The following is a 25,658-nucleotide window of genomic DNA, read 5'->3' on the forward strand; positions in this document are numbered from 1 at the left end:
CATTCCTCAAGCTCCTTTTGTGCCTTGGCACTGTAGCAAGGGCTTATGGGAGCTCAGTCTTGATTTCAGAGGCAGAGGGGAGGGAGGGAAGAGGAGAGGGGACTGAATTTACAAACAGGCAAGCTGATAGCTTCTCCAGCCCTCAGCCTGTGACAATGTGACAAACAGAACATGGCTGCCCTCATTGTATCACAGGAATAAATAATTATATACTGTTGAAGCTGTTTGCAGCTAGATTTGAAGTGGTTAACTATCTAAACTTTAGATAAGATATATAGACCTGTCACTTGTTATTGTTTTTCATCTCGGATCCGCTTTAAACCCTGAACAAGCATGTATAGCAGATGTCTGACATTGTCAGATCTGACAAGATTAGCTACATGCTTGTTTTTGGTGTTATTCAGATACGACTGCAGCCAAGTAGATCAGCCACCGCTGTCCGGCAACTGGTATTATTTAAGAGGAAATATGGCAGCCACCATAGCCCCTTTCAGTTAAGTTGTCCTTTTAACCACAAGTTCCTCTTTCTAGGACTTAGGCCCTGTCCACACTTGTCAGCTTTTCTGTGTAGGAGGGAATTTAAAAAAACGAATGTTAACGGGCTACATTTTGGAATGCCTTCTTTACATGCAGAAAAACAAATGACAGTAAAGAGCAGCACTGTCAGACAACTCATGCACTCATACTGATGCAGAAAACTGACCGAGCAAGTGTGTGGGTTTTATTTTCAGTTCATTTTTGCAAGCATGCATGCTGTGCTCATTAGTAGCCTAAGACCTATTTACACCTGGTGGCTTTACAAAAAGTTTTAGAGGACGTAAATACATTGGTCTGAAAACAGCAAGTGGTAAAGCTCCTCACCACATAATTTCCCACCCCCACTGCCTTGTTCAGTCTCCCATAATACAATATATGGAGAGGTTATTTCCTTTTAATACATCCGTTTTAGGGCTAGTTCACACAGTACTCAGGTTGGGTTGCAGAATGCCAACTCACTGCCCATACAATTCTATGAGCCTGTCCACAGTAAGTTTGAACTGGTGGCATTGTTATAAACTCGCTGCATGCAGGCTTTGTATTTACAGTCTATGCCCAGTCTCCATTGCAGTTCACAACACACATTTTTAACGCGTGCGTTATGCAACTGACCCACTGTATATCCAGCCTTAGTCTTCTGCATGTGACTCATGCTTTGTTGTGTCTCTTCCCAAAAACGGCTCTCTGCCACCTCTTGATATCCCTGGCTGGTGTCCTGATAGATAAGAGGCAAGGGGGAAGGTTGAACACAAGCCCTTCTCAGTACAGCAGACCTCACACCTGGAGAAGCTTATTGTAAATCAATGCCATATGATATGACTGGTGGAGTAGGGCCATTTCTCATTAAACAAAGCTTACAGTCTGGAATTTGAACCATTATATACATATGCATCATTCTGTGCAAGAGCCATAAACTGGTCTGTACTTACCACACGTGGAGGATTTAGGTCGGTTAGGACCTGTGATTCGTTATTTGCTACAGAGCCATTTTCTTTAGTCCTTTTACTCTTTTTATCTTCCTTCTTTTTGCCTGTACTGCTGTCAGTGTTCTCTGTAAAAAGAGACACTAGTAAGTCCCAAAACTTCCAACCCAACAAAGACACATTATATATATATAATATATATATTATATATCTATATATATACTATATATATCACTGTTCAAGTCATTATAAAAGTAGATCTCACAGGGAGAATACTGGAATAGGAGAGACTTGATTTCATCTTGCAAGCGAAAATTGGGCCAGAAGATGTGACTACTGCCACAGAGTGTTGCTTGCACAAGGAGTAAATACAGCTTAGAATACCATAGTCATAATCTACATTCCACAGCTAAGATTAACATTCTGCACTGTACAGCCAACTTTAAGAAATAAGACAAGGCTGTCAACACAAAAATACATAGACTTACATCACAAGAAGGGCAAAATACAAACCTGGTGGGTTTTTGAGAATGAAAGTACAGAGCTTATGGTTGGTGTCCAGCATGCCTCGATAGCCACAGGCTTTACAGGAATTGCCTATTGTTTGTTTCTTGGGATTGACATGCTGAAAGAGATGGGTCAGGTGTCAGCTTAAGATAAACAGCAGAAAGAACATTGTAGAAGAGTAAGCAAATGTACCCATACACACTTGATCAATCCCTTTACGATCGGAATTGATCAAGTTCACACACACACACACACACACACACACACACACACACACACACACACACACACACACACACACACACACACACACACACACACTTGCTGCTGACCTAGTTTATTCATCTTGTCTGAAATTTAATGCCAAAAGCACAGGTAAAGACAAGCCTTTGGATTGTCTTAAGGTTTCCTCGTTAGAGGGGGAAAAAAAAAAAAAAAAAAATAAAAAAAAAAAAAATGTATCTGATGGGGAGTTCAGCTCAATAGAATAGACTGTGTAGAGTATGCTCATATACTACATGGAATGGGGTAAAAGTGGTCTGTGATCTTGCCTTTTCCAGAGACTTTTATCTCAAGTGTGTATGTAGCATTAGTCTTAGCAAACCGCACATCTGCAGAATGCTCCTGTGCATGCGAGCTTGATCAGGGAGCTGTGCATGTACAGTGGAACTAGTCGGGGAAAATGTATCTGACCACACTGAGAATGGAGCAGCCCAGGATGGCAAGGGAGCCCGTGGCCTGAAGGAAGCCCCAGGAAAGTATAAAAGCTTCTACTAGTCACACAAAGTCACAACTTATCTAGACATACGGGCACAGTGGCAAGTGATGGCTTAATGTCACATGTCAACTACTGCCCATTTGAACCTAGTTACTTGGGACAGTCACAATTCTCTTGCCACAGGAAATTTTAAAGAGAACCCGAGGTGGGTTTGTGACAATAGGACACAGAGGCACATTCTGCATACTATCACCAGTCTGTGCCCTTACAGAGTGCCCCCAGGCTCCCCCCCCCCCCCCCACCGGCTTTAATCATTCTCGAGCCCATTTATCCTGCGCATGGACCCTCTAAGCACATGACAAAGGCTGATCAGATAGCCTGTGCATACGCAAGTACAGCCCGCCCAGTAGCACAAAGCTGGCTGAGCATGGCTGTTCCCTCCACGCATGAGCAGCTGTGTGCTACCTGTGCGCGCGTGGGTGGGGGGGGGGCGCATGGAATATGCCTCTGTCCCATTCTCACCCCTAGAATCTGCCTTGCGTCCAATTTACAGCGACACTGAAGAAAAAAAAAATTGTAATATAACTGTATGTGTAGAACAGATACAGTAGTAGCAGAGGAAAGGGTCTCGTTTTTATTTTCAGTTCTACAACTGTTTTTCCAATAACTCAGCATTTTCTAACATTTGCAGGTAACAAAATTACACACTATTTGAAATTATGAAACAGAGCAGAGCTAATAACCCTTTCAACTTCCTGGCAGTAAAATCTTAATATAAGAAAGAGAGAGACAGGTTGAGATAAGTGCAACAGAAAATAGTATTGCTGACTAAATTGGTCGGAGAGCTCAGAAGCTCTGTTGCCTCGATAACTGACGTTTAACTTAATGTACTGGAAATATGAGACTCATGTCTGCGCTACTAACATGCCCCATTTCTTAGCTGTACTACACACTTACAATTAATTCATATGATTTATTTTCAGTTAAAATCCCCCCCCCCCCCCCCCCCCCAGAAATTCAGCTTCCAATTTTGAAATAACTCCACTGTAGGCACATAATCCCCTCTGCTGTGTCTCCCCCACATCTGTATAAATAGTAGTGCATCCTCTAAATACACCTCACCAATCCCCTGCAACTTCATTAACAGAACTACCCCCTTAATAGGGCTGATTCAGCATGCTGCCTGGTCATTTAAATCTGTGTGGTCACAGACAGCAATTTGATGTCAAAAGGTGGTGTGTAGCTACAATTACAAGCTCCGCCCAGTTGGGTGCTGTCCTTTGATCAGGCCCAGGCCACTAACTACAGCCATTTATTTTATGGCCAGTACTCACGGGCTGCAAATGTTGCCTGTCGCCAGCACACATGAGCGTGTGGGCGACAGCTCCTCGCCAGGTCCCTCCGCGTACACACGCGGAAGAGGGACCAGCGGCGAGGCGGAAACTGTCGCCGACGTTCCTCCTCCCTCCGCCGGAAGCTCCATATACTTTAATGGAGGTTGCTGTCGCTAGTCCGCGTACTCACGCGGACTAGCGACAGTTGCGGCGGGGGTGCGGCGGCGACTGTCGCCATGCGATTGAAACTTTCAATCGCATGGCGGCATGAGCGACAGTTCGGGGTGCGCGCGCAACGGCCCATACTCACGGGCGACCTGTCGCCGCAACACGCGCGCCGCGTGTTGAGGCGACAAAAGTCCCTCGTGAGTATGGGCCATAAAATGAGAGGACTAGATAATTCCCCAGCCACCTCATGTTTGCAACATCAAACAACCAAATCAAGCCAATGAAAATATCTTACGTTTTATGCATCGTCTTAGTGTCTTGATTTTGTGACATGCAGTAGAATTCGCTAGCTTTACAAAGTCATACACATTTCACATTGGTAGCTGCATCTGAGTGACATACAAGAGAAAAAGTTCCTTACCAGATCGGTTTCGGGATTATCACACTCAGGACATAGAACAAACTTTTTAATGAACCCATCCAACATGTCTTGCAGCTTATTTGCCTCATGAGATCCATTGACAATGTAACGGTCATTCTTAACATCAAACTGGGTCTGTGCTCCCAGCTCACAACCAAAAAATTTGGTGGGATCTATAAATAAAATAGGAGAAAGGAGTAGAGGTATTGAAGACAAGTAAGACACCATTGTATCCCTAGTAATCATAACCCCAGACAATTATAAGCAAGAGGAGAAATAGATAGATCTACAGCCTAACAAACATTAAAGGGAACCTAAACTGAGAAGGATATAGATTTTTCCGTTTAATACCAGTTGCCTGACTCTCCTGCTGATCGTGTGTCTAATACTTTTAGCCACAGCCCCTGAACAAGCATGCAGATCAGGTGCTCTGACTGAAGTCAGACTGGATTAGCTGCATGCTTGTTTCAGGTGTGTGATTCAGCCATTACTGCAATCAAAGAGATCAGCAGGACTGACAAACAACTGGTATTGTTTAAAAGGAAACATCCATATCCCTCTCAGTTTAGGATCCCTTTAATGAGAGAGTAGAGGCTACTAGGGATGCAGATTCAGAAGAATTTATATTTCCGATCAGAATGCCGATATATCACAACTCGGTAATTTTAGCCTAATTACAGAACTCAGAAGCTTTGGACAAATCAAAGAATGCAGTATTTTCTTCTCTCTCTCCTTCAGAAAAAAAACAACCACCCTAGAAAAATTCGTTAAAGGGAAATCGAATTTCGGCAGAATTGGAAACTGGCATTTCCAGCCACCACCCCTAATTACTAGAACATGCTGTGTAATGCAACCATCTCAGTTACACTGAGAGCACATCTCTGCTTTTCTGCAAAGTTAGCCAGTAAATGGCATCATCCTGATTCAAAACTTCTCGCCTTTACTGATGGCTAACATGGTACAATATTAGGACTAAAATGTTTGAGCAACTAGGTGATATTGAAAACTAAAAACGAATGCGGATAACAGGGAATTGGCAACATACCACCGTCCTGAATGGTGAATGGATAGCTGCACAAGAGATTTTAAACATTCCACAGGCAATACAAACTTATACTAAACAAAAATGGGGAGGGGTAGAAACATAGTGGTGACATCATGCACAGAGATTGCTACCAGCTGTGAAATAAAGGACCTGCATAGCCAGGGCAGCACAGTAATGCTTGACCTGGAAGAAGCTGCCAGGGGGCATTTACATAGCAAAGGAGTAGGACAAAGGAGAACGGGAGGTGGGGATCAGGAAAGCTAACCACACATGCCTGCTCCCTCTACATATCCTCCCCCCCCCCCCCCCCCATGTGCCCATGCTGTCCTCTACGATCCGCCATCACCGTTTAATTCTTCGACGAAAACAGGGAGATTGTCGCGGGCACATGACAGCTGCAGGAGACCAGTAGAATCCCCCAGGTAAGTGTCAGGTTTAGTTTTCAAACCCCCTCCCCCAGGACCCCTTTAAGCACATAATTTATGAATGTCAAGTTATTTCTGTACATTTAGGACAGCGAAACCTGCACACAATGTGGCCTATCCTAAAATATTTATGGCATTATGTTCCTGATACAGGATTCAAGAAGATCCCCAGGGGAAATTTAAAGAAAAAAAAAATAAATATAAATACTTACACGTAGGAGGCCGATTAAGCGCCTTTGCAACGTCAACCATGTTGACGATTACTGTCTTTATTCCATTTCCTTTGCCCTCTACCTGTAATCAAAAGTAGTCCAATAATAATTTAACACATGAAAGATAGAGATCTATTTTAATGTAAGATCTGGAGGAATAAGAAAAAAAAAAAAATTACCTTGGCAATCAAACGGGGCATTTTGTACCGATAGAACTGATCGGAAACACTGCGGTTGACGTTGACAGACATTTTGGTTTATTATTAGCTCTTTCAGTAAGAGGAAAAGATCTTGGATTGCAACTTTTTGGTATCTTCTGTCTGGAGAAGACTGGATGACATAAACGACTGCAAGAGTTCTCGGTCTCTGACATGAAAATAATTTCGCCACCGAGGCTGTGAGCTTCTTGTTTGTATGCTATGTTTCCCCAATATAGGTACCAATGGCTGCGCAACAGCTCTGAAAATATAAGAAAGATTAAAGTTAGCTTTCCAAGTTGTGCACATTTAGCAGTTTTGGTAGCAGCCACGACTGGCTGGTTTGTGCGTTTGTTCTAGTAAGTTAAAATGAACTTAAACACACCCCCCTCCCCCCCCCCCCCCCCCCCCAAAAAAAAGGGGTTTCCGATGTGAAGGCTGAGGCAAAGAATATTTTAATCTAGGAGTTTTTGCGGACTAGTTAGATATGGTCAATAACAATATTTCTCTTGAAGACAGATCAAATTCAACCTTGGCAGTCAATGTTCAAGGTGCACAGGAGGAGAGCAGTTTTCACATATCAGCGGTGCTCCCATTCACCAATAACTTTATTACTACTCACGCCTAAATGATCTATATAGTTTTCTCAGGACAAAATTAGGCTTTTAGCATGTGATAATTTTGTTTGGCAACTGCCTTATTTTCCAAACATTTTAAAGAGAATCTGAAGCCACATTAAAAATGGCTTTTTAGCTTATATTCAGCAGGGGCATGTTTGCGTGCTTCCGTGTGAGGCAGGGCTATGAGCTGCAGCCCTGCCTCACATGCGTATGTCAGCGGCGGATCTCTGCCTCTCCCCCACCCCTCAGCGAAGGAAGACAGAGGGGCGGGGGAGAGGCAGCGATCCGCCGCTGACAGATGCGTGAAGTAGGGCTGCAGCTCATAGCCCTGCCTCACACGGAAGCGCTCCCCCTGCACCACGGAGGGGATTTGGGGGGGTAAAGACCCCTCGTTATGCCACAGGATAGCAGCGTTTTAGTAGGGGCAAAGATGCCCCTGCTGAATATAAGCTAAAAAACCATTTTTAATCTGGCTTCAGATCCTCTTTAAAGGGAAGATAAAAAGCCGTCTTTTCTGGGTTTTTTTGCATTCTCATTGTACACCATCGATTACCAGACCTTAGTTGCAAAATAGTAATATAACCTCCTCATGGCATTCATTTAAAAAGCCAATTTCCCAAAGGTACCAATATATGTTTTTCTTTTATATTCTGCAACTTTATTATCTTCCAAGTCTTATTTTGGTACAGAATATGCAAAAAGGCCATTGCTTTTGATTTAGTTTGTGACTAAAAAGAATACACAAGACATGGGCCTCAACCGTAAACTCTACTAATGGTTAAAATGTTCACACATACCGTATTTTTCAGCCTATAAGACACTCCAGACTATAAGACGCACCTAGGCAGGTTTAGATGACCTCCTGTTCCCTCCAACCCCCCCCCCCCCCCCCCCCAACTGCTTTCCTCAAAAGGATGCTCGGTGCAACCAGCTTGTGCCACCTGCCATCCTTAACCCCCCCCCCGGGATTCACTCATCCAGGCACCACTGTTATCCCTACAGCCAAGTTAAAAGCTGGGGTCTTAGTTCACAGAAGAATGCATTATTTTGCTTAGTCACCTATACTGCGCAGAAGTACCCAGGTAAACATAGGTGTCCTAACTCTGCCCCTGTAACATGCATGGTGCAGACATGCAAACATTCAATTACAAGATGGAGGAGAGCAGTGCGTGTATGGATACTGCCGCACAAGCTGCATGCTATAGGTCTGTTAGAGGAGGGACACTGGGGGAGGATGGCCAATGAAGTCACTGGGCACACTGGACTGCGGGGAGAGAAAGTGCATCTTATAGTCTGAAAAATACAGCATGTCTCTTGTAGTTTTCTTATAGCTTTCCCAAGTTTGAGCACAATTTTGAAAGTGACCGTTCTGATTGAGTTTGTCCCTACCTATTTTTTTTTATGTGAGGTGGGTCCAAAATGTATTCTACAACTCTTCACAGTTAAAACAAACAAACAAAACACATTTAGTAACAAACTGGTGGTGCATTGGCCACAAATACACTGGACGTATACACAAACATTGTCATGAACTGGCTAGAACTAAGAATGGTCAAAAGACCAGGATTTTTTTTCTTCCGCTTTCACTAGAAACAGAAAACATGACTGGTTAAATATCAGATACTGCTGCATCGCACAACTTACGCCTCAATGTGGCCGTACCATTACAATATGGTTGCAATTTGTGTTAGCAATGTGTTATATTCAGGGCTGTGGAGTGGGTCCAAAAATCCTCCGACTCCTCAGTTTAGGATTCCACAGACTCCGACTCCTCTAATTTGCATATTACAATTTTGTTGATTAAAAGTATGTAACAGTCATAGAGTACTTGTATAAAAAAAAAAAAAAAAAAAAAAAAAAAAAAAAAGTACAAACAACGTCTATCAGGCCCTAGGCCAGAGGTTCCCAACCGGTGTGCCGCGACACATTTATGTGTTGCGGCAGCACCAGCTTTCGCGGCAGCACCAGCTATGTGTCGCCGCTCTCTGCTCCCCCTGCTCGTCTGGGCTCTCCCCTCCATAACATTGCGGCGGTGGCTGGCAGCGGCGGCGGTGGGCGGGACTTACCTCCTCCAGTGTACCGGCGAGTGGACGCTGTGCGTGCGTGCTTGCAGCTAGTCTGGTCTTCACTAGACCAGACTAGCTGCACGCATAGGCACAGCGTTCACTTGCCGAAACACTGGAGGTGGTAAGTCCCGCCCACCACCGCCACTGCCAGCCACCGCAAAATTATGGAGGGGAGAGCCAGGGAGAGGAGCCCCAAGGTGAGGGAAGTGGGGGGGGGGGGGGGAAACGTCCGCCCTTCCCCGCTGCTCTACCCAATGCTCCTCTCTGCTGCGCTGCTCCACTCCAGCTGGGGGGCCACTATACACCTGGCTGCATATACTGGGGCCACTATACACCTGAGCACCCCTCATTGTGCCTGCGGCATCAGCAGATTGTTACTGAGCCCCTCATTGTGCCTGCAGCATCAGCAGATTGTTACTGAGCCCCTCAGTGTGCCTGCAGCATCAGCAGATTGTTACTGAGCCCCTCATTGTGCCTGCAGCATCAGCAGATTGTTACTGAGCCCCTCATTGTGCCTGCTGCATCAGCAGATTGTTACTGAGCCCCTCATTGTGCCTGCTGCATCAGCAGATTGTTACTGAGCCCCTCATTGTGCCTGCAGCATCAGCAGATTGTTACTGAATCTTTTCTATCATACGGGACGTGTCATGTATATCTGAATGTTTGGCATGATGTGACGTGTCACGGATATCTGAATGTTTGTCGTGATGTGTCACGACCTGGAAAAGGTTGGGAACCACTGCCCTAGGCAATGTAACTGTGGGTACATGTGAGTGATGTGCAGGTACTCTGCAGGGGAATGAGGAGATTTTTCCTCTATTACACATTCTTCATGTACAATCTGAACCAGGTTTATGGGTGATAGACCAACACCTCTGTGTTCAATGTGCACAACATTCTCAGTGGATTCCCTGAAGCTCTGTGGGGAGTGCATATGTAGAATATAGTACTACTGTGTAACAAAGTAAACCTGAGACGGATGAAATTAAAGTTTTGTACATACCTGGGGCTTCCTCCAGCCCCCTTTAGGCTAATCAGTCCCTCGCTGTCCTCCTCCGCCATCTGGATCTTCTGCTATGAGTCCAGGTACCTGAGCCAGTCTGGCGTAGTGCGCATGCACACACTCCGCTGCCGGGTGCGTACTACACCTGCGCAGCACTATTACACAGGTGCAGAACGCTCCTGGCTGTAGGAGCGGCACGTGGCTGGACTGCGCTGACTGGCTGAATTACCAGGACTCATAGCAGAAGATCCAGGTGGTGGAGGACAGCGAGGGACTGATTGGCCTGAAGGGGGCTGGAGGAAGCCCTAGGTAGGTAGGTATGTATGTATGTATGTATGTATGTATGTATGTATGTATGTATGTATGTATGTATGTATGTATGTATGTATGTATGTATGTATGTATGTATGTATGTATGTATGTATGTATGTATGTATGTATGTATGTATGTATGTATGTATGTATATAAAAAAATTTAATTTCATCCGTCTCAGATACCCTTTAATTTGTAGTCACCAAACCAAATTTTAACATATCAAATTATTTGATTTCGTGAGCAATAAATCAGAATCAATGCAGAATGATTTCCATCTCATTGACCATCTCTATTAGTGACACGGCTACACATCAGGCTTTATTCTTACAGCATAGATGTTATTCAGTATACATAAGAGATTCCTGTGTACACATACAGTGGAGGAAATAATTATTTGACCCCTCACTGATTTTGTAAGTTTGTCCAATGACAAAGAAATGAAAAGTCTCAGAACAGTATCATTTCAATGGTAGGTTTATTTTAACAGTGGCAGATAGCACATCAAAAGGAAAATCGAAAATATAACTTTAAATAAAAGATAGCAACTGATTTGCATTTCATTGAGTGAAATAAGTTTTTGAACCCCTACCAACCATTAAGAGTTCTGGCTCCCACAGAGTGGTTAGACACTTCTACTCAATTAGTCACCCTCATTAAGGACACCTGTCTCAACTAGTTACCTGTATAAAGGACACCTGTCCACAGAATCAATCAGACTCCAAACTCCCTAACATGAGAAAGACCAAAGAGCTGTCCAAGGATGTCAGAGACAAAATTGTATACCTGCACAAGGCTGGAATGGGCTACAAAACCATTAGCAAGAAGCTGGGAGAGAAGGTGACAACTGTTGGTGCGATTGTTCGAAAATGGAAGGCGCACAAAATGACCATCAATCGACCTCGCTCTGGGGCTCCACGCAAGATCTCACCTCGTGGGGTGTCAATGGTTCCGAGAAAAGGTGAAAAAGCATCCTAGAACTACACGGGAGGAGTTAGTGAATGACTTCAAATTAGCAGGGACCACAGTCACCAAGAAAACCATTGGAAACACATTACACCGCAATGGATTAAAATCCTGCAGGGCTCGCAAGGTCCCCCTGCTCAAGAAGGCACATGTGCAGGCCCGTCTGAAGTTTGCCAATGAACACCTGAATGATTCTGTGAGTGACTGGGAGAAGGTGCTGTGGTCTGATGAGACCAAAATAGAGCTCTTTGGCATTAACTCAAACTGGCTGTGTTTGGAGGAAGAAAAATGCTGCCTATGACCCCCAAAACACCGTCAAGCATGGGGGTGGAAACATTTTGCTTTGGGGGTGTTTTTCTGCTAAGGGCACAGGACAACTTAATCGCATTAACGGGAAAATGGACGGAGCCATGTAATGAAATCCTGAACGACAACCTCCTTCCCTCTGCCAGGAAACTCAAAATGGGTCGTGGATGGGTGTTCCAGCACGACAATGACCCAAAACATACAGCAAAGGCAACAAAGGAGTGGCTCAAGAAGAAGCACATTAAGGTCATGGAGTGGCCTAGTCAGTCTCCGGACCTTAATCCAATAGAAAACCTATGGAGGGAGCTCAAGCTCAGAGTTGCACAGAGACAGCCTCGAAACATTAGGGATTTATAGATGATCTGCAAAGAGGAGTGGACCAACATTCCTCCTAAAATGTGTGCAAACTTGGTCATCAATTACAACAAACGTTTGACCTCTGTGCTTGCAAACAAGGGTTTTTCCACTAAGTATTAAGTCTTTTATTGTTAGAGGGTTCAAAAACTTATTCCTCTCAATGAAATGCAAATCAGTTGCTATCTTTTATTTAAGGTTATTTTTTCGATTTTCCTTTTGATGTGCTATCTGCCACTGTTAAAATAAACCTACCATTGAAATGATACTGTTCTGAGACTTCATTTCTTTGTCATTGGACAAACTTACAAAATCAGTGAGGGGTCAAATAATTATTTCCTCCACTGTATATACAGTCACAATCAGAGGTATAGCTGACTTTAAAAATACAGGGACTGCTTTATTGAAGCAGCACAGGTAACTAATTTTGATTGGTTTATTTCATTTTTGTGGAACACACACACACACACACACACTTTTAATGACCATTATGTGAGAAAGAACATTTTCTATTTTAATTACAGTTACAAATTCATTAGGAGTCGGTGCATTTTTCCTCGGCTCCAGGCACTCAAAATTGCTCCGACTCCACAGCCCTGGTTATAGGGTCAGACCACTGATCATAGCCTCAGGCCTCATACCCAAACATGACTTGAGTCGGCCGATAACCACCTTAGCCGACAATTAGGTGTGTAAGGCACCAGACAACACCCAACCTGCGAGTGATCTGCCGGATGCATGTACTCCACTCCAGCGACTTAAAAGAGACTCTGTAACATCAAAAAGATCCCCTGGGGGGTACTCACCTCGGGTGGGGGAAGCCTCGGGATCCTAATGAGGCTTCCCACGCCGTCCTCTGTCTCACGGGGGTCTCGCTGCAGCCCTCCGAACAGCCGGCGACAGACCCGACTGTCAGTTCAATATTTACCTTTGCAGGCTCCAGCGGGGGCGCTGTGGCTGCTTTCGGCTCGGAACTAGACGGAAATACCCAATCTCCGTCGGGTCCGCTCTACTGCGCAGGCGCCGGAGACTTGCGCCTGCGCAGTAGAGCAGACCCGACAACGATCGGGTATTTCCGCCTACTTCGGAGCCGACAGCCACCAGAGCGCCTGCGCAGGAGCCGGGAAGGTAAATATTTACGTCGCTGCTGTACGGAGGGCTGCAGCGAGACCCCCCGAGGGACGGAGGATGGCGTGGGAAGCCTCATTAGGATCCTGAGGCTTCCCCCGCCCGAGGTGAGTACCCCCCAGGGGACATTTTGATGTCACAGTTCCTCTTTAAGTAGAGTGTGCACATGGCATGAACTCCTGTTTGTTCCCAACCTACTTGTTAACGTGCTACCAATAATTTAACAAAAATAAAAAAACCTCAGACAGCGCAACAAGTTTTCTTCCACGGCCATCTTAGATACAACTTGAGAGGGAGCGCTTTAGAGAAGATTAAGTTTAGCTCCAAGATGTGTCATAACAGTGGTTAGTGAACTGGACCATGCACCAATCCAGCACTGGAGTACACAGCTGCCCTGCTTATTCCTATCCTCTAGCACAACACGTTACAATTCCAGCAACAGGCAAGTGATCGCACAGATACAAACTGATCATTACAGCCTGAATGGGAAAGGAGTGGAGGATCCCCTTGCTTATTCTTTGGGAAACGAGGGAAAATGCAAGTGCTTTGTGTGGCTCAGCTCTAGAATAAAACAAGAATATAGGATTGTCTTTCACTGGCATGTGCAGTTGGCATATATACAAGCACTAGCAAATCTTTGCGATCCGTTCGTACTGCCTTTGCATTTTGTAAAAAGCACTCCCATTAGCTTAAATTGTGCAAAAGGTGGATCAGCGCAACACCAGGCCGCCTCCGAATGGCCTCCATCAGAGATGCGCTGAGCCCCCCCAGGAACTACAAACTCACCTTGAACCCAAACAGAAGCTCTGCATATACACCAAAAGCATGGCTGTTAAGTGGGAGCAGCTGACCAAAAACGAATTACATTAGTACATAGCAAGGAAATGAGCAGCGCTACTTAAAAACAGACTAGTGCCTACCTGCAAAAAAGAGTGCAAGCCCCACTTGTGGGGTCGAATACACACTGAGCATACACATGACCTGTCTACCACTAGAGGAGTTGGTGGGACGAGTACTTAATAGGTTGCATGCAAGCTGTTACAGGAAACCAACATCCTCCAGTGGTAGACAGGTCATGTGTATGCTCGGTGTGTATTATATCCCACAAGTGGGGTTTGCACTCTTTTGCAGGTAGGCACTTGCCTGTTTTTAAGTAGCACTGTTCATTTCCTTGCTATGTACTAATTTAATTCATTTTTGGTCAGCTGCTCCCACTTAACAGCCATGCTTTTGGTGTATATGCAGAGCTTCTGTTTGGGTTCAAGGTGCGTTTGTAGTTCCTGGGGGGGGGCTCAGCGCATCTCTGATGGAGGCCATTCGGAGGCGGCCTGGTGTTGCGCTGATCCACCTTTTGCGCAATTTTCAATTTTATTTGATTAGCCGCACCCAGGCTATGCATATACATAGGTTAGGATTTAGTTAGTGTTAGGCCCCTCCCATGGAGGATTGACTTCTTCGCAGTGGGAGGGACAAGTACTTAATAGGTTGCATGCAAGCTGTTAATGGAAACCAACATCCTCCTCTAGTGGTAGACAGGTCATGTGTATGCTCGGTGTGTATTCGACCCCACAAGTGGGGCTTGCACTCTTTTGCAGGTAGGCACTAGTCTGTTTTTAAAGAGACACTGAAGCGAGAAAAAAAAATGATGATATTATGATTTGTATGTGTAGCACAGCTAAGAAATAAAACATTAAGATCAGATACATCAGTGTAATTGTTTCCAGTACAGGAAGAGTTGAGAAACTCCAGTTGTTATCTCTATGCAAACAAGCCATTAAGCTCTCCGACGTTAAGTCATGGAGAGGGCTGTTATCTGACTTTTATTATCTCAACTGTTCCTGGACTATTTACTTTTCCTCTGCTAGAGGAGAGGTCATTACCACAGACTGCTCTGACTCATTTTGAATGCTGAATGTTGTGTGATCTGCACATGTTATAGAATGATGCAATGTTAGAAAAAAACACTATATACCTGAAAATAAAAGTATGAGAATATTTTCTTTGCTGCTAATCTTCTAGTAATTATTCATAGTACACAACCAATTCACTATATCATATTTTTTTTTGCTTCAGTGTCTCTTTAAGTAGCGCTGCTCATTTCCTTGCTATGTATTAAATTAAATTGTGGCAAATTGTTGTGATTTTAATACAAGTCAATGTGAAGGCTTTTCCAAAGTTCAGCATGTGTATATTGTAAGCTTGCAAAGGCAAGTACCTCCTAGTGTTTCTCATACTACTGTAATTTAACATATGCACATGTACCAACTTTAGAGGTCTCCAACTACACATTAACTATGGATGTATTTTGTATTTCTTCTATTGAATGTCATGACTGTACAGTGTCTTGAATTTATAGGGGTTCTGTGGGGTATAGGGGAACAAATGTGTCACTTACCTGAGCGATCTACTGCCCCCCTGCAGCTATTAAGTCCCACGCCATCACTGAAGCCCCCTCCATTTGTTGCCGCCGGTGACCTGCTAATTATTCGTCTAACTAGACAAATAGCACTGCGACTGCCGTGCGAGTCCTTGGCACCTTACTGCGCAGTACAAGAAAACTTTGTAATGTGCAATAAGCTCCCAATAACACACGGCCACAGCCGTGCTATTCGTCTAATTTTAAGTGGTTTTTCTACGCAGCTCTTAAATTCCAGCAACACCTCACCGCTCTGAACATTCTCTCTTCAAATCCCATCTAACCACCTGTTCTTTGAATCCTATTCCCTCCCATCTTATTCCATGGCTATCATCCTTCATGCCTGTACTAACATTGCTATTTAACCTTCTCTTCTTCACTGGCATCTTTTCATCCTTACTCAAAGAGGCTGTGACACCACAACTAAAACCCATCTCTAGATCCCACCGCACTCTACAACTACCAACCTTACACAACATACCAAATTACTTGACTGCCATGTACATGCTAAACAAAAGCCATGTATCTGCCAACTCCCTGCTTGATAAGTTCCAGTCCAGCCTTCGCTCTAACTACTCCACAGGAACTTACTAAAATGGTTAATGATCTTATAGCTAAATACAAAGGCCATTATTCCATATTCATCCTTCTAAAACTGTCACCAGCGTTTGATACTGATAACCACACCTTACTCCTACAAACCATTCATTAGCCAATAACTTTATCACTACTTATCACAATTGATCTATATCTTGTTTTTTTCCCGCCACCAATTAGGCTTTCTTTGGGTGGTACATGTTAAGAATTATTTTTCTCTAAATTCATTTTAACGGGCAAATTGAAAAAAACAAATGTCTCAGTTTTCAGCCATTATAGCTTTAAAATACTACATGCTACCATAATTAAAACCCACATTTTATTTGCCCATTTGTCCCGGTTATTATACCATTAAAATGATGTCCCTATCACAATGTACGGGGCCAATATTTTATTTGAAAATAAAGGTGCATTTTTTTTTCTATTTGCGTCCATCACTATTTACAAGCTTATAACTTAACCTCGACGACCAGCTAACGCCGACTGGCGTAAACTGGTCGTCTGCGGGTTTCCATGGAAACGGCCGCTCGAACCCATGTCCGTTCACGGAGGGTGTCTCCGTGAACAGCCGGAGAGCCGCCGATCGCGGCTCGCCGGCAAAATGTAAACACGCGGGGAAGAAATCCCCGCTGTTTACATCATACGGCGCTGCTGCGCAGCAGCGCCGTAAGGCAGATCAGCGATCCCCGGCCTCTGACTGGCCGGGGATCGCCGGCATATGATAGGCTGAAACAGCATAGTAATACACTCGCTTGACTTGCATGTTAAGTAAGTTCAGACCCTTAGGTAACCATGTTTTCAATTAAGATTTTTATGTAGGGTTTTTCAGAAGGGTAGATGTACTTTTACTATTTGGCCACAAGAAGTGGTTAATATCTTGTCTGGACTATTGTAGACTACCAACAAAAGGTGGCCATACACTTAGATTTGCAGCAGATTCGACCATCAGATTCCTGCCAGATCGAATCTGATAGGTGTCATACACTAGGAAGAGATTTCAGAATGTGCATGCGTGCATTGTTCCAGCATTCGATCCAATGCAACTCTATGGGCCATCAGCTCGAAATCATCAAACTTGGCAGTTCAATCATGCTTCCTGCTGTATCAATTTCTAGCCGATTCAAAGGTTGTAATGAACTGTTGATCAATGGCTGAAATCAACCATTTTAAGAGCCCCCCTCACACGGGCACCACTCCAATCGGTACTGAACTTGGATGCTTGTCTCCGCTTTCTTCTTGCCCTTAGTTTGCTGCTCCTCATTGGCTGACAATTAACCAGAGGATCCATTTCAAACACTTAATCCTAACCTACAAAGCCCTCCCCAACCCCCCCCCCCCCCCCCCGTATATGTAGTTTCCAGATACCAACCCAACATCAGATCTGCATACAACCTTTTGTACTCCTCTAGACTCACCTCCACAAGATTTCTTATGTGCTTCACCCCTCAACACATCCATAATCCTCCAACCTTTGATCAGGACACGATCCCCTTGAGCACAAGAACCGTACACACACCTGATTATCATCTGAGGCAGACATTTTTGGCCACCTCAGCCAACTTTAGTCAAGCATGAGTACAGGCCTAAAAAATAAAATAAAAAATAAAAAACACTGCCTCTAGGTATGCATTTTGTATGCGACCCTCACCTCTTCACCCCCATTCCTTTAGATTGTAAGCTTGCAAGGGCAGGGCTCTCTCACCCTTTTGTGTCTTGGAATTAGTTGCACATTTTGTTCATGTTACTTTTGTCACTGTAATTACCAAGTCTACTTTTTACCAGTGTCTAGATTTGGTGTACAACTTTGTATTATTATGTACCCCATGCTTTTTTTTTTTTTTTTCTTTGTACAGCACCACAGTACAGGTTGGCGCTTTAAAAAAAAATAAAATTCAATAATATGGATCAAGTTAACAAAGAAGTCACTCTAGTGGAACAAGCAATTGTGTAGCAAACTACAAAACTCCCAGTAGACAACCGCTACAAGCATGTATCTAAGCTTCTAGGCAGTCCTTTCAAATAACATTGCATCATCAACATTTCTCGAGAGGTTGTGTAACATTTACCTGCAAGAATACAGTATGCTGAGATGACTAACTTTACCTTTAGACTGGGTTCACAGTGGTCAGTTGCTAAACGCACACCTTATAAGCAGTGTGAGCTGAAATGTAAACTGGACATACTTAAACGCAAAACCTGCATGCAACAAGCTAGACCACCACAACCAGTTACAACAGTACTGTAAATAGCCCCATAGAACTGTATGGGCAATAAGCTGACATGTAGAATTAGTCTGCAACACAAATCAGCACCGTGAACTAGTCCTAAAGGAAACCTTAATTGTAGGGGGAGGGAAAGTGGGATTTTTTCCTTTTCTTACACCCCCCCAAAATCTGGTCCCTCACTGTCCACCCCATTGTCATGGCTGCATGCACCTCAATCATGGAAAACCTTGCAACTGCAATGGCACAGGATACTCCCAGCGCAATCAAGGAGGCCCACAGCCAGGCTGCGCAGTAGTCCTTTACAGTAGCTGACCGCAACAGAGCAGTGTGGATTGGGAAACCAGCAAGGGACCAGTGAAACTGCATGGAGGCTGAAAGAAACCACTGTTAAAGCAGGATTGTCACCATAAAAATTGAATTTCAACAGCAACTGGTCTGAGTGTATAAAATGGCAAAGATGCTAATCCTGCATACAAAAAAAAAAAAAAAAAAAAAAAAAAAATACTGCCGATATGATGATTTCGAGTTATCACATACTTAAAGAGGAACTGTAACGACAAAACGGCCCCTGGGGGTACTCACCTCGGGTGGGGGGGGGGGGGAAGCCTCCGGATCCTAATGAGGCTTCCCACGCCGTCCTGCGTCCCTCGGGGGTCTCGCTGTAGCCCTCCGTACAGCCGTGACGCAATATTTACCTTCCTGGCTCCTGCGCAGGAAGGTTGTCGGCGCCGAAGTAGGCGGAAATACCCGATCGCCGTCGGGCTGTCGGCGCCGAAGTAGGCGGAAATACCCGATCGCCGTCGGGTCTGCTCTACTGCGCAGGCGCAAGTTTTCCGGCGCCTGCGCAGTAGAGCGGACCCGACGGAGATCGGGTATTTCCGTGCCGAAAGTCGCCACAGCGCCCCCGCTGGAGCCAGCAAAGGTAAATATTGAAGCTACAGTCGGCTCTGTCGCCGGCTGTTTGGACGGCTGCAGCGAGACCCCCGTGGGACAGAGGATGGCGTGGGAAGCCTCATTAGGATCCGGAGGCTTCCCCCACCCGAGGTGAGTACCCCCAGGGGAGGTTTTTGTTGTTACAGAGTCTCTTTAAAGGACTTACGAGGCGAAAAAGACCTAAAAAGTTAAATACCTGCATGTAATAGCAATGCACGGAGGGCGCCGTCCGCGCCCTCCGTGCCGTTCCGCCGGGTCCCCGCAGCTCAATGTGCCCCCCGGCCGGTCCCGACCCCCCAGCCCGGGTCAGGCTCTTCCTCCTCCACAAAGATGGCCGCCGGAGCTGGCCGCCGCTGCGCAGTCCGCATATGCGCGAGTGCGGCAGCGCAGCTCTAGGGCCTCCCCCCCTGATCCACGCAACAGATCGCAAAGATGCGGGGCCAGGAGCGACACTCCCCCCTCAGCGGGGTCCTGGAAGCAGAGCAGAGATGGATCGCTCTGTTGGAGGGGAGCCAGCCTTGCAGGGACAGGTAGATGAGAGGGGACATCGGTGCCACTGCCAGAAATGTGTAGAGCACACATACTGGCTATAACGTGCTGTTCATTATAGGCTGTTTAGTTGTGTACATTGAACAAATTGGAAACTTTTGGCTCAGCTCATTAACTTTACAGACAGCGTGCTTGGCTAGGACAGGGCAGGCACTGTGATTGCTGTGCAATATGTTCCTCCTGCACCGCTCTTAACAGCTGCACTTCACTTCTGGGAAGGCTTTCTTTCACTGTGCGACGTTTGCATTCAAAGTATACAGATGAACATATAGGTGAAATATATGTAAAGCATATGATTGCAGCATGTGGGTATTGTGTGCAAACAAACATTTCTGCTCTCTGCTCGTCCCTCCTCCCTTCTCTGTCCACCCCCCTCCCCCTGTCCTGCTAGTCATTTCATCCCCGAATGCTTCCCTTGTAAAATGTTTTGAGATTCGGATCAAAGATCCGGATCTTTTCAATGATTCGAATCGGATCATTGAAAAGATCCGATTCGAATCATTGAAAAGATCCGAACTTCGCATCTCTACTGAGCAGTAGAAATAAATGAAATCGGTACTTACCTGGGGCTTCCTCCAGCCCACAAGGTCCCCTAGCAACCTCCTTGCCCCTCTCCAGGTCCCGCCGCAGACTTCATTACAGGCGACACTGGGGCCGAGTGGCAGCCCGACACTGCCTGACGGTCGGTGTGCCAGTCCTGCGCGGTTTTCTAACAATGAACCTAGCATGTGCAGGACTGCCACGTCAGCCGCCGTGCCAACATGTATTGGCTGGGGCGATGACGCATTGCATCACGTTCATGAAGTGTCGGGCCGACACTCAGCCCCGGTAATGAAGTCTGCAGTGGGACCTGGAGAGGACCCAGGAGGACCTTGTGGCCCAGAAGAAGCCCCAGGTAAGTACCGATTTCATTCATTTCTACTGCTCAGGTCCCTTTAAGAAAAACATAGGTAATTGTTATTACATTTGAATATGCTACATGGCTGGTTGTGATTCAGATCCTTTGAGTCACTGACAGAACAATGCAGATCAGGCTGTCTAACTCCAACTTGTTCCAGGTGTGACAGATACAGCTATAGTGACACAGCTGGATAAATGTGTACATCATCCCATAAGCTTCTCACCTCAGGCAACCTTTAAATGAAGTTATCTTCAGGATATGTACTGCCCCTACAGCCCAGAGAGAAGCAACCATGCCTTGCTGACAAGGCAAACAGCATGTTGCAGGTAGTAACAGACATTTTTACAAAATGTTTGGGAAAAAACAATTCACTATTTTACTGCATGTGGTAATACTTAGTGAATCGGAGCCATTGAGGTGCAAGTTGTGTTTTTCTTGTAGATAATTGAATGCGTCAGTTTTTAACTCATTACTAAAGAGTAGCTTAAAATTACATTACAGGCCACTTTTTACTGCACAGGAAGCAGAGTTGACAGGGGCTGGACTTAATCACTTAACAGCTGATTAAGCTGTCAGGTCAATCATTAGCTTTGTGAATCTTATTAGCCACAGGAAAAGATCTGGTTCAAGCCTCATTCCAAGAAAGGGGGGGGGGGACCCACACAATCAATAATATCACTACTTGATTATTCAGGTATGTCATCTACACCCCAAGTTATAGTACTGTACAGTGATGTGTACCAGGATGACTATATAAATAAAATCTGACTATATATAGATCCCAAAAAGGAGCACCATACAACTTTTCCAGAGCACCTATGATTTCCACTGCAGTTATCACAAATTTTTTTTAGAAAGATTAATAAGATAGATAGAATAACGGCATCAGTTACAATGCAGTACTGTGAACAGGCTCATAGAATTGTATGGGCACATAGATGACATGCAGAATAGTTCTGCAATACAACTGATGCACTGTGAATGGATACTTAACACCTAACCCACCTTACAGAAAAACATGCAATATTACACACTCCACACCTATACTTACTAAGCAGGTGGTTCACACTGCCACACTCCAGAAGCTGCCAGTTCAGTGCAGTTCAAGCATGTGCACTGGACTACAGCAACTGCTGCAGAAGTGTAAGCAAAATAAATAAAAAAATATATATAAGAACACTGAGTCTACCACCTCCCCTAAGGGTGTTGAGGCATGCTGGAACTAGTTGTTCAGCTAACAGCTGGAGAGCCACATGTTGCATAAGCCTGCAATTACACACCAACTATCACCCTCCAACTCCCCACAGAGCCTGCTTATAGAGGGGAGCGAGTCCCCAGGCTCAGTGCTAGAGATAAACACACTGTAGGGGAGGGAGAGCAGCTCATGACTCACAACTGCAGCACTGAGTCAGCCCAAGCACAAAGCGCATGCGCAAGACGACGCTGAGTAAGCCCAGCCGATCCGCGCATGCGCAGAAAGTCTACGGGCGAGCTCGCTTTTTCCAAACAGACGCCCTCACTCGCACCGACTAATGCTGCCCACCTCGCTCGCAGCCCGCCTCTCCCCACCCCAACGGCTCGGCGAGTCCCCTCAGGGGCGCCGGGGAAGCCCCGTACCCCGCACTCCGGCCACCTGCGTCACGTCACGAGGCGCGGCCGCCATTTTCCCTCCACATCCCGCCGCGTCCCCGCCACCCCGAAGCAAGCTGGTAGCTATACTCACCGTTTTCGTCCAATAAAGACATAAACACAACGCTGCTCGCCCTGGGGTGCGATGAACGGAGGCAGAATGAAGCAATAGAAACAGCGCAGCTTTTATGGACGGCACAGCGCAGAGCTGGCCACGGAGACTGGAGCAGGGCCGAGCGAGCCAGGAATTTAACACCCTGTCAACCAAGCGGGAGACACCCTCCGGCCGGGGAAACCTGAGGACACAAATTGAGGACAGGATTACTCCCACTGCGGGAGGGCACAGAAAACAAACAATTTGCGTTCCACGGCACAGGCGGTCGGGCGTGTTTTGCACATTTGGGGGATTGATCATTTCACTGCGGGAGGGGACTAGAAACAGTTTACAGAAAAGATAGCAGCTGGTCGGGCACCTTTTTAGCCCTCATGAGGTAAATTTTAATGCGGCTAATTAGTGAAAATGATTACAGCTGCGGCTTAAAGGCGCCCACGTTGCACGGCTACTCACCTAAGGAACCTTCTAGTTCTCTAGCACGGAGGCGCTGTGAGCAAAGCCTCTCACCCAGAGACCGTCCTTCGTGTGGGCGGGCACCGCCTCCCCGAATCCCCAGCGCTCATTGGTTAAAACAGGGTCCTCGTCCCCTTTCGATTGGCAGGGGGTTCTGGCCAATCAGGGGTTCTTGGCTGGTGACCCAATGGCCGAGTTTTCCACGCTGCCTGGGCTGGGGTATCGCGAGAAGTCACAGGTGTTGATGATGTAAAAGTAATGCATGTGACTGCTGGAAGTGTATGGGACAGCTGTGTGTGTCTTTCACAGGTTTTCCTGAAAACCTAACTAAAGGGGATGAAATGGGCTAGATGTCTGTTACCTAGCAGTGCTCAGTATAGCTTTTGGCAGAGAGCTTTCTTCCTTTCAGTTCTAAACATGCCCCTGTGGACAGCAGGAGGATTAGCCATACTATGCCAGGAGAATAAAACACACATATATAAGCAGGGCAGTTTCTAGTCTAAATTGCGGCCAGGGCGAGGGTGTAAAAATTGCGACCCCTTTACCCCCCCCCCCCCCCCCCCATCCCCCTGTGGACTCACGAACCCTTACTCTTTAGGAACAGTCACACAACCACAGGTCACAAGTAGATCTGCCTACTTACTAGTGACCAGCCGCTCATCCAGGAGGAAGCAGAGACCAGGAAAACACAGGTGAAGAGAGCCTGGAAAGCCGACTCCACCATGGGTGCCGCGCAGTGACAGCCTGCAGTACCGCTACAGGACACCAGGTGATTATGACTTTACGTCAGGCGCAGGCAGCACAATGGAGCCAAGGAAGGCGATCGCGCTGGTAATCTTCTTTCCTCTTCCATTTGGCTGCACCGTGCATCACCAGCTCCCTAGCGGTTATGTCCTTCTGCCTGCGCCCCCCTTCTTCTATATGCCAGTCTGTGCCCAGTGTGGTCGCCCTGCCTGCACTGCCCAAGAAACGGCCCTGTGTATAAGTAGATAAATACTTGACCTACTTACATAACACATGTATTGTACTGTCCACGTTTTGATTTCAGTGAATCTTATATAGTGAACTAGTAGACCCAAGTCCGTTTAAAAACGGACTCTAGGTCTGTGGTTTTTTTTTTTTGGTTTTTTTTTTTTAAATTAAACTTCACATGCGCGCGTGTCCGCCCGGCTCACTGGCCCCGTCCTCCAGTCCCAACTGCTGTCCGGGTCTGTGTTGCGCACATGCACGTTAGCAAAAAGCATGGACCCAGCTACACAGAGACAGTGCTACGCAGGGACACAGGGGTTTTATTATAGAGGATGACGAGAATTCTGTTCCTGGTGGGAACATGTCTTTTGCCCACAATTTGAGGCTAATTACTGATGTCATTTCTTCCTAAGGCCTCTTTTCCACGGACTTTTGAGCTGTGTGCTCAGCAAGCAATTACCAGGCAGCAGTGAGCAGTTGCCAGGCAGCAACAAGCAGTTACGAGGCAGCTGTGACAATTTTGAGAGGGATTTCACTGCCTATCAACTGTCCGTGGAAAAGAGGCCTAAAAGCGCTTGCGAGGCAGCCAATAGAGTGCACACAATAGGCAGTAGCAGTGTTAGGGAGTCTCGCCCAAGAACTCCTTACTGAATAGCTGCCCGCTTACTGAACTTGGAAAAGCCAAGGTTTGAACCCAGGTCTCCAAAGCCAGGGCTAACCATAGCACTATCCAGCCACTGCTGTGGAGGCTGACATATTTATTTACTTTTAAAGGGAACGCAAGGTTCGAGCGAAGTGTCAGGTTTCTGTTGAGGCTTACCTCCGTTCTCCAATGTGCCACCATAGGGATCATTTTCATTAGTGCAGCACAGGAGCCGTGTGTCAGCGCTTTTCTGCGATGCACGTGACTCCCATGAGGGTGGTGCTTGCGATCCCATTCATTATAATGCATAGGATCGCGGGGGCAATCGCCCCAAAATGCAGGCAACTATGCACTGCGATTCAGTGGTGAATCGCAGTGCATGTATGGAAACATCAGAGAGTACAGGCTATGCACTCTCTGATGTTCCTGTGATCGTGTTTCCAGAAGTGCGGCTGAAAGCGCGCATATGGAAACGAGCCCTTACTCAGTGCGGCCTCCCTCCACATCAGGGCCACACTCCTCTCCTGTTAAGAGCACAGCCATGCATGTGCAGTATCAAAGAGACACTAATACAAGAGCTGCGCTGGCTAACTGCATATGCGCAGTCATGCTTTTATAACTGCGCTGATGGAAGAGGAGTTTCTAGGTCCTGATAGGATTGGCGACAATACCTAGTCGCCAATCTGCTGCGGAGCCGCACTCCACGAGAGGGGGCATTAGAGCACTGAGGAAAGCATCAGTAGGATCCTGAGGCTTCCATCTCTTTAGGTAAGTATCTCGTTTTGTAACGTAAAAGTCAAGGAAAATGGGGGATTGGGCGGCATATGCAATAAACTCAGACAAACTGGTTAGTTGTAAAAATACAAAAATACTTTAATTAATTACTTGTGCAAAAAACATTAAAAAGGTATCGCACACAAAATGCAGCCAGACACTCAGCACCACCACAACTCATGTATCCTCATATACCCATTCCTAGCTGTGA

General features: G+C 45.9%; 1 protein-coding gene and 1 non-coding gene across 2 annotated transcripts in view; both read right to left on the reverse strand.

The window, feature by feature from the left end:
• The window catches only part of EIF5 (eukaryotic translation initiation factor 5), a 28,019-nt gene extending 4,853 nt beyond the window's left edge, over positions 1 to 23,166 (reverse strand). The window contains exons 1-8 of the mRNA XM_068254953.1: positions 23,062 to 23,166; positions 22,588 to 22,789; positions 6,470 to 6,749; positions 6,291 to 6,372; positions 4,609 to 4,781; positions 1,974 to 2,085; positions 1,467 to 1,588; positions 1,154 to 1,252 (exon numbers count right to left, since the gene is read on the reverse strand). Of these exons, the coding sequence (XP_068111054.1) occupies positions 1,154 to 1,252; positions 1,467 to 1,588; positions 1,974 to 2,085; positions 4,609 to 4,781; positions 6,291 to 6,372; positions 6,470 to 6,541 (660 nt within the window). The 5' untranslated portion in view covers positions 6,542 to 6,749; positions 22,588 to 22,789; positions 23,062 to 23,166. The remainder of the gene's footprint in view (positions 1 to 1,153; positions 1,253 to 1,466; positions 1,589 to 1,973; positions 2,086 to 4,608; positions 4,782 to 6,290; positions 6,373 to 6,469; positions 6,750 to 22,587; positions 22,790 to 23,061) is intronic.
• Positions 1,694 to 1,815, reverse strand: LOC137533740 (small nucleolar RNA SNORA28). The gene has a single exon (XR_011024205.1). It is a non-coding gene; the product is annotated as a small nucleolar RNA SNORA28 (small nucleolar RNA).
• Positions 23,167 to 25,658: the final 2,492 nt, after the last annotated feature.

This window comes from Hyperolius riggenbachi, chromosome 9, assembly GCF_040937935.1.
Source record: "Hyperolius riggenbachi isolate aHypRig1 chromosome 9, aHypRig1.pri, whole genome shotgun sequence".
In the NCBI taxonomy this organism is placed as follows: Eukaryota; Metazoa; Chordata; class Amphibia; order Anura; family Hyperoliidae; genus Hyperolius; species Hyperolius riggenbachi.